Genomic DNA, 9,217 nt, shown 5'->3' with positions numbered 1-9,217 from the left:
ACATCACCACTTCCTTGTATCGATGTACGCGCCTGCGTAAAAGGAACAGATCTACAATCTCATGGATGGGCTGCTGCCGCATTACTTTGCTGGGCATGCCGGGTACATTTCACTTATAGATCGTCTCCAGGACTATGCAAGTGTGACCGTGTGTTGACTGCGAGCATATGTCACGCGATAGTACTGTGACACTGTTTTTTGTTGACTTCCAGTTCTCCTTTGACAAAGTAATGATTTAAGACGGGTCACAGTAAATGTTTGAGCGGTACATATTATATAGGTTCATGGAGATCATTGAAAACAACTGGGACGTGTTTCAGTCATATTAACGGTAATGTAAACACAAACCTATTAAGCGTTCGTTTAGCTAAAGCTAGCATACTTTAGGTTTATATTAGTTGCCTGTATACATGTATACTGTATTATAAGGAAGGGGTTCTTTGACAAATCAGATGTGAATTCTGTATAGTTAGCTGTTTTCTCTGTGTTCACACTGTTGACAACGTTTTTCTTACGTGTTTGACATCCTCTGTATTTTCTTTACAGATTTGAACTCTCTCTAATTAAGAATAATTGAGTTAGTCAAGAATGTCTAACAACAGGGATGCCAATGAGAGCACCCCTCTGTTGGACTCTGGGAACATACCTTCACCACAACCATCAGTTTTCGAGGGAAGAAGATTAGCATGTGCAACCATCCTGCTAGCTGAATCATTAGAAAGGATTGCTTTCTATGGCATCACATCCAATCTAGTCCTTTTTCTCAATGGTAGTCCCTTTTATTGGCAGGGCACCCAGGCGAGCCAGACACCTCTGATGTTCATGGGAGTAACATACCTGATTTCACCATTTGGAGGCTGGTTGGCGGATGCATACCTTGGGAAATTCTGGACTATTGCTTCAAGTTTGATCCTATATTTTCTTGGCATGCTATTTTTCCCTTTCATCTCAAATGAAGATACCAGGACACAGCTATGTGGAGACGAAGGGGCATTTCCTGTGCAACCTGCTGAATGTATGAGCACAAACAGTACCCTTTCAAGCAATGTAACCTGCCCCATCCGTACCCCATATTGTGGCCCGGTGATCTACAGTGGCCTTTTTTTAATTGCATTAGGAGTAGGTACCGTGAAGTCCAACATCACTCCATTTGGGGCAGATCAGGTAAAGTATGAGCCATATTACTTCCAGATCTTAAAGTCTGTCTTAATAAATAAGGAGTGTTCAAAGTAGACATGGAGATTTTTGTTCAGACATACATAGGCCTGTATAAGATTAGGTATTCAGTGTGACATCATTGAGGTCAAACATGTGATTTCCTTTGCACCATGACAGTTCACTTAGACATGCATCTTCCTTTTTGAATAATCGTTTATTGCCATCAGGAATTGAAAAAGAACGCTGTTTGGTTAGTTTGAAAATGTCAGCACTTCTACAAGAAGCTGTCATATAATATGGAAAAGTTCATCAATGGGGTGATTGTTTTCAAAAATAATCTAACTATGAGAAGTTAAAACCTCTCCCAGTGAACCGGCAGGGTGAACATGATTAGTTCCTGATTCCACTACGCTCATTACAAGTTCCTCACGTCTCTGTCAATGCTCCTTTTGATCATGTTCAAACATACACAACGGCGTTGTGTATGTTTGATCAAAACATGATCAAAATCATCAAGCAATCAAGCAATCATCAAGCAAAGTCCATACATTGAGGGACACAAATAAACACAGAGACGGGTACGCCCGCACACGACAGAAAACACAACAGCAAAATATAGAATACATATTCTACATTTCAGACAGTTTCGAGCAAAACAAAATTATAGAAACTGACTAAATGTGACTTGTTTTTAACTAGAGCAATATGATCTGTGTCACTTAGAGGTACAATTTCCCTTCATATTTTCCTCCAGCTCGAAGTCTAATTGACGAATAGTTGGAACTGCTAATACGTGAAATTTGCTTCGTTTTAGTCAAATGTAATATTTTATGTTGCATGTGATATGATTTCAGGCAAAAAAATGATTGTACCCTCTTTCTATGTGGACATTGCCTTAGTTGTTTTGACAGTGGTTTAAAAAAAAAGAATATACAATTTGATCTCAGTAATCATAAAGTTAGAGGATTACTGTAGCTGCGTTCTGTGCAGGCAGCGGATGATGGATAGAGTGTGAAACTGGGACATCGAATAAAAGCAGGACACTGTGTGGCAGCTTTTTTTGGTCTTTTTATGAGTCACTGCAGATGCAATGTCTACCAGCATTTGATCATTGTAATATTTATTCCTGATCATATTCTGTATTTGATGGATGGTTAACAACACTGAAACAAGAAAGTAAATTAGACGTTTGTCTTGTCCTGACGTGGCTAAATGCTGGAGGGAACACAACCACTTACTCCGATTGATCTTGTGTCAAAACTAAATGTAGGAGCTATTAAAGTACGCTTCTCTATGTATGCATTATTTTTAGACTTTATTATAATGCAATTTGAGATGATACCTGGCAATTAGATGGTCTGAATCAGATAAGAAATAAACAAAAAAAGTTGCAGTTTATTATAAGTTATAAAAAAGACTTCCACTCTTTTTACCTTATTCTTCTATCAATGTTATATTGCTATTAAAATATGCCACCCGGCGACAGCGCTGATCAAAATGTATCATTATCACTATAAAAAAGTAATTTGGTGACCTCTCATCCCCTTGTCTGTCTCAGCTTGGTCCTCATCATCAGAGCAGTTTTGTCTCTTCATTTATTGTCAGGATTTTAAAAGCTGGACTTTTAAAAACAGCTTGTTGCTTTGCCCATTGCAATTGCCTTTCACATGCACACAATTTGATCTCTCTAGAGTTAACTTCCTTATGTGACTTTCAAAACTTGCATATCAAAGTGCTGATGAACACAGTTCCTTTTATAGCTGACCTTTGCTGCTAGTTTACCATCGATCTGATTTGACACTCAGCTGTAAAGATCTTTAATGTTCAAGATCTTTTCTATGAGACACATGTTGTGTTTATTTCTCCCTGTATGTGTGACCAACTTACAATGACATCGTTTGTTGCTCTGTATGTGATCTTAGGTCAAAGACAGAGGACCCGAGGCCACGCGCCGATTCTTCAACTGGTTCTACTGGTGTATCAATTTGGGAGCTATCCTGTCTCTGGGAGGTGTGGCCTACATCCAGCAAAACTACAGTTTTTGGGTTGGCTACACCATTCCCACCGTGTGCCTCGGGATATCCTTCATTGTCTTCCTCCTGGGCCGTACTGTCTTCATCACCAAGCCCGCTAATGGCAGCGCCTTCACAGACATGTTCAGGATCCTGGGCTCTGCATGCTGCTCCAAGAAACCAAAGGAGCCAAACCTTCTCCGGTGAGAGCGACGTCTCTGTGTTGGATATTTTACAGCATTGTATGTAATAATGTGAAAAAGATGACGACGATATGATAACAAATGTTATAAAAATATCACTCGTCACCGGCTTGAGCTTCAATATCAGGATACATGTATTTATTATCCTTGCAAGAATGGAAGTAGTCATCACATACAGAGCATATGGTACAACAAGTTCCCGAACAGTGTCCTTCACATGCTTATATACAAGAGAGTCACAAGATGCAGAATACCGGTTCAAAGCAGTATACAATGTTTAGTTTAGATTAACTAAGACCCACGTCGGAAATGATCATGCTTGTCACTGAGGCTGAATCATCATGTTAATCGTTGTCACATAGCTATCTGCCTAACACAGTGTGTCCTGACGCTCTTCCAGGTGATCATACATCCTGTTGCGTGCACAGCTAAAGTTGGGCCTTTGTTATCATGTGCTACTCTGATATTGAAAGAGTACATTCAGTATTTTCCAAACAATAAAGTAATAATTTAATTCCCTGAATGACAAACAGCACACTCACATTATATGTGAAATAGCAAAGCATTTATCCATCCCAGTAGGAAGGCTCTTTCCAACAGAGTAGCAAGTATTTTTGGTCATGGCAAATGTTGACTCCAGCGGATAGCACAGGTATACCTCTATGTTAAAAACCTCCTTTGATCCCCCCTATAATTATTTTCTACCCACCGGTCCAGGCATTTATCTTCATTCCCTGTGGCGCAAAGTTATTCTGAAGTACTGTTACTTGACTTTGAACCAAAGTAGCACAATTGGTTCAAAAACATGACATTGAATATTTTAAGTTTGCCAATCCCACAGCCTTTCAACATTTTCTCCAGAGATGTGGATTATAGGCTTTAAAAAAAAAAAGAATCCCTTTTCTATAGAACTGCATTCATTTAAGGGTGTTCTCAAAAGGGCTGATTAAGTCTCAATCTTCAACAGTTGAGTCATTTATCTGTGTTCTATATTTATGTGTTTATTGTTATTTAAATTATATTATATATATTTTTTCTCCCCATGAAGCAACAAGCCAACACTGCTCGACAGTGCCAAAGTATCTTATGGAGGAAAATATCCAGAAGATAAAGTAGAAGAAGTGAAATCCCTGGTGAAAGTCCTCCCAGTTTTCTTTGCTCTTATCCCATACTGGACTGTGTACTTCCAGGTAAGGTCATACAAAATATACGAGCCATGTTTCCCACAAGATGAAAAACATGAAGGAATTAAACATGAGTATTTAAGATTTCTGGAAGCGCTTGTGTTAATAATGCGAGGGATGATTATTTCCTGCTTCAATGTTGGAGAAGAGTGTTTTTGCACCAGACACCCTGGTGACCATGAGGTGGAGAATTACCTCACGCTGAGACTCTAAACTTCTTATTGTGTTGCAGATGCAGACAACGTACATCCTGCAGGGCCTCCATCTGAGGATTCCTGATAGTACGTCAGATGTCACCCCTGGCTCCAAGGTAACCGAAAAGTAGAGACACTCTTAGTCCAAGCACCTGTATCTTGTTTAAAAAAAGAATATCAGCAATGTTGTCACATATTTAGCAACTTCTGTATAATTCTATTTAGAAAACATATCAGCTTGGAATTGAACCTGCATCCACATAATCAGGTTTGAACTAGATTTGTTTTCACGGCTGAAACTAAAGCAGTCTGTAGGTCACTGACACACATTTGTAGGCAACAGCTGGAGGCAGAAGCAAAGGTTGGTAATGCCTTGGGGATTAAGTCAGAACTTCACTTCACAGACTAATACCTCGCAGATTAGCAACCTGGCGGTGACTGTACCTCTCCTTAGTAACACCTCCATCTGATCCTTCCTGACTAGTGTTGCTGCTGTACTCTCTCTGACAGAATGTATGTTATGTTCTGGAGGGCTTTGATGACTGAATCCCCTCCAGTTGCTCCACATGATATACTGTAGGACTCCTCAAAAATCAAAGTTTTTAATGTGATGAAATCGAAAGAATACTAGGAAGTGTAGTGCGTCAGTTCTTCTTTATGTGAAACACTGGCCTGTTAACCACGCAATCTACCCTACTGCTACATTCATGTTATCTTACATTTGTCCTTTTAAGGCACAGAAACTTGTAGCATTGATATTTTCGACATAGTTTTGTTCACTCATATACTTGTGTGTTTAACTGTGTTAAATATCCATAGTGGCACCCTCCCCCTTCACACACTGTTTACCTAGTATCTAAAACAGAACTGAGCCTTTTCAGCTACCAGTCTTGACACTTCTCAACATAAAAGGGAAGTGAGATTAGTTGCCTCTGTGATGTGATCCCCCTACCTTGCCTGACACATTTCTGTAGCAAATCTTAGCAAATAATGTCTCTTCAAGGAATGAGAGCTCACACTTATATATTTCTATGGGAGGCAGCCAGGCATGAACTTTACTTTTACAACAGTAACTATTTGAACTATGTTGTGTAAGGGATTCATACTTTAAATACATATTCAAAACTACCATTTCAAATATATTTATAGTACCCTAGGATACATATAAAAGGTGGTTGCCTTTTCATATGTATGTAAATGTCTTTGTCGTTCTTTATTCCTCATATTTCCCAACTTGTGTATCATTTTTTGGGTCCTAAACCTGGGAACCATGATATATTCTAGAGTATATCCTGTATGCACAAAGTATTCAGTCTATTTTTTTTTGGAAGTATAAAAAGCTGAACACCATCATCAGTTTCATCCTTCACGCCATGCTTTCCTTGGTAAAAGTCTCCCTTGGCTCTTTCTATCATTGCGAATATGATAATGCACACACAAGGAATGAAAACACTCTAAGGAGCTTTGTATAGATGGCCAGTGGTTACTCACAGAAATGGAAATTCAATCTGAGAATAAATTATGCTATCAGAAATGTTCAACCAGAGATGCATCAGGAGCTCAGATGGCACTTGGAATTTGTATTGCAAATAACATCTCCAGCAGTTTGCAGTCTTCCATTCCTCAGACAACGAGATATTGCCTTAAGTTATACAGTAGGCACATACACCAAACAAAGCTCACAGTAGGTTTTCCCTTTGATTTATATTGCATCCAGTCTGTTTCTCAAATTACACCTAATGGTACTAGTTTATAGTTTGTGCTGAAATCGTCTCAAATGCCTCTTACACATTTTATTGATAAGCAAGATAAAACAATACTACTACTACTTATGATAAAATAAAGACAAAACACACAAATAATAACTTCTATTGACCTACTTATCGCTAATAAATCGACTGTATGCTTCTTTTAAGTAAAGTGAAACGAATATTTTCCATTTCATTACGTTTGATTTTTTCCACTTGGGGGTGCCAAAGCAATATTAAGTCCCGGGGTGCACGCGCTCACACACATGCACCCTCATAGGAACACAAACACTCTGTGAACTGTGTGGGAATGCACTGACTTTCTCAGTAGTTTTCATGCTTTGTTGCATTTTTGCACAGCTTTACCTCATCCTCCTCCTCTGATCCCCCAGGTGACGTTCCGCTTCCCTGCAGCCTGGCTCACCATGTTTGACGCAGTGCTCATCCTCATGCTGATTCCCCTTAAGGACAAAGTGGTGGACCCCATCCTGAAACGCCGCGGCCTGCTGCCTTCCTCTCTGAAGAGGATCGCAGTGGGGATGTTCTTTGTTATGTTTTCGGCCGTGGCGGCGGGTGAGTGTAAAAACAGACATGTCCTCTCCATATAAGTAGGCCAAACACACGCTAATGAAACAGCTAAGTTAGTGTTTGCGGTAAATGCCACTTGCAATCAGTACTTTCAAGGCAACGAGCAATGCATTTGTTGAACCACAGTTACATCATTTATTCATTTCAATTCTAAATACTGCCTTTGTCAGACTTTGGAAACATGGTACTAAAATATCAGTTCCTCACCAACAGTGAGAAGACAGTATTGCTGCTAAAGTATGATTAGATTCTCTTAAATTAAGGGTTTGTTTGTTGTGTTATATTTTGCTGTGGGATTCAGCAGATGGTCTGTCACAGATTTATTCATTTTTCCTGATTCAATACATCACATTCCACCTAGCAGAAGGAAAGCGCGCCCTGCAGAGCACAGGGGGAGCTGTGGCATCTTACCTTTGGGTCCTGAGTGACTGCAGGCGACTGCGGCAGAGCTGCTCAGTCCTATTAACTTTCAGACTGAAGATTATTTTATAAATAAAAGTGTAATCTCGGCCTGTCAGCGTTGCTGCTGCATTGATATATCTAGGCTAAAATTATTTGAGAGAGACAAGCAACTAGGTAACACTCCTGAAATCAATGCTCATTATATTACCCACAACCTCTGCCCTTTCTCTGATACACAATGTGTCTGCCACAGAATATGGACACGTTCTGTCATTAGTGACCTTTTAGATATTGACTGGTGTCAGATTGCCAATTGTCTGTTAATGATGCACTGAATCACATTTGACAACCATTATGAAGGATAATTCAATTTTATAAATGGTTTATTAAATATTTTGTTCAAACTAATTACAATGTGGATACATTAGAGGACATTTGTCTAACACTTAAATAAAGAAAATAATGTGATCTGACTTAATTCCCTGCTCAGGAGTCTATTACTTACACAACATCTACATCACTAATGTTTTTTACTCTGCTTTATAATGATCTGAATGCAATTTATTGAACCTTTTTATAATAGCTATTAGAGGTCTGAGCTGCCGTGTTTATTGTTTCAAATGATTTTACAAAGTGCTTTTTGAGTCCAGATCGAAAAGCAATTTTGAATGTGTGAGCTGCATGAACACACCTTTTGCAACAAGAACACTGGAGCCGCCAGATAAGATGATACTTACCGTATGTGTCCTGTCATACTCACAATCTGCTAGTGCTCTGAATCCTCATCAGCATCAGTAGGTTATTAATCTCTATAGTCATCTGACAGCAGAATAAAAGGCCATATGGTATTATGGTCAATACGTATAATACAGAGTGTTTAAATGTGTTTTAAACACAGCATTTTTCCATATATGATAAAACTCATGTCATGTAACTTGGATTAGAGCTGATAATGACATTAACAGTCTTTTTAGACTGTTAATGTCATTATCAGCTCTAATCCAAGTTAGTTCTCATATTAGTAGTGCCTGGTTAAAGCAGTGTAATATAGAGTTAGTGGTGAGTTTGATATGTAGTTGGAAATTGTGGTTTCTCCATGCCGAATAATTCACCTATTATGCAAAATCCACTTTTTGATGTATTTTATACATAAACACGTGACCCCTCTATGTAAAGAGATTCTGAAAGTTTCAGGAAAACATATTAATATTGTAATCTGCCTCGCCGTTTATTTCTGTCGAAATAACGGTAAGGTTTGATTTTTTCTTCAAGCTAGTAACATACCTGTTGCTAGTTTTTTCTTCCCTCCACACCGACACCACGGTAAAGAGGACGTTCTCTTTTCTCTCTCACACCAGAAGAGACAGAGATAAAAAAAAAAACGTATTAACACACCAGTTAATATTCTTTAAAGAATAAAATCTACACCGTCGCCTTTTTTCCTTTCGGACTAACGGCAAGGTTGGAATTTTTTCTCAGTAAGTTACTAGCGTGTCCACTCCACGCCGACACCCCGGCGATCAAAGATGGACCCTTCTCTCCCTCACACCAGAGGAGTCAGGGACTCGGAGGCTCGGCTATGCGGCTGCGGGATTAAGATTTCAGGCACAGACTCACACCAGTTCTGCTCGTCCTGTCTCGGGCTGGAACACGCCCGGGAGGCTATCGATAACCCCGGCTCGTGCGGGCATTGTACCCGCTTCACCATTAAGAGCCTCCGCCGAAGGT

The 9,217-nt window shown here is 39.4% G+C and overlaps 1 protein-coding gene across 1 annotated transcript in view; it reads left to right on the top strand.

Moving 5' to 3' along the window:
- The first annotated feature begins 114 nt into the window (after positions 1-114).
- The window catches only part of slc15a4 (solute carrier family 15 member 4), a 30,653-nt gene continuing 21,550 nt past the window's right edge, over positions 115-9,217 (top strand). The window contains exons 1-6 of the mRNA XM_034090616.2: positions 115-331; positions 547-1,164; positions 3,081-3,373; positions 4,422-4,563; positions 4,790-4,867; positions 6,892-7,072. Of these exons, the coding sequence (XP_033946507.1) occupies positions 589-1,164; positions 3,081-3,373; positions 4,422-4,563; positions 4,790-4,867; positions 6,892-7,072 (1,270 nt within the window). The 5' untranslated portion in view covers positions 115-331; positions 547-588. The remainder of the gene's footprint in view (positions 332-546; positions 1,165-3,080; positions 3,374-4,421; positions 4,564-4,789; positions 4,868-6,891; positions 7,073-9,217) is intronic.

The sequence above is a fragment of the Pseudochaenichthys georgianus genome, chromosome 9, assembly GCF_902827115.2.
Source record: "Pseudochaenichthys georgianus chromosome 9, fPseGeo1.2, whole genome shotgun sequence".
In the NCBI taxonomy this organism is placed as follows: domain Eukaryota; kingdom Metazoa; phylum Chordata; class Actinopteri; order Perciformes; family Channichthyidae; genus Pseudochaenichthys; species Pseudochaenichthys georgianus.
This window is presented reverse-complemented; position numbering and strand designations above follow the sequence as displayed.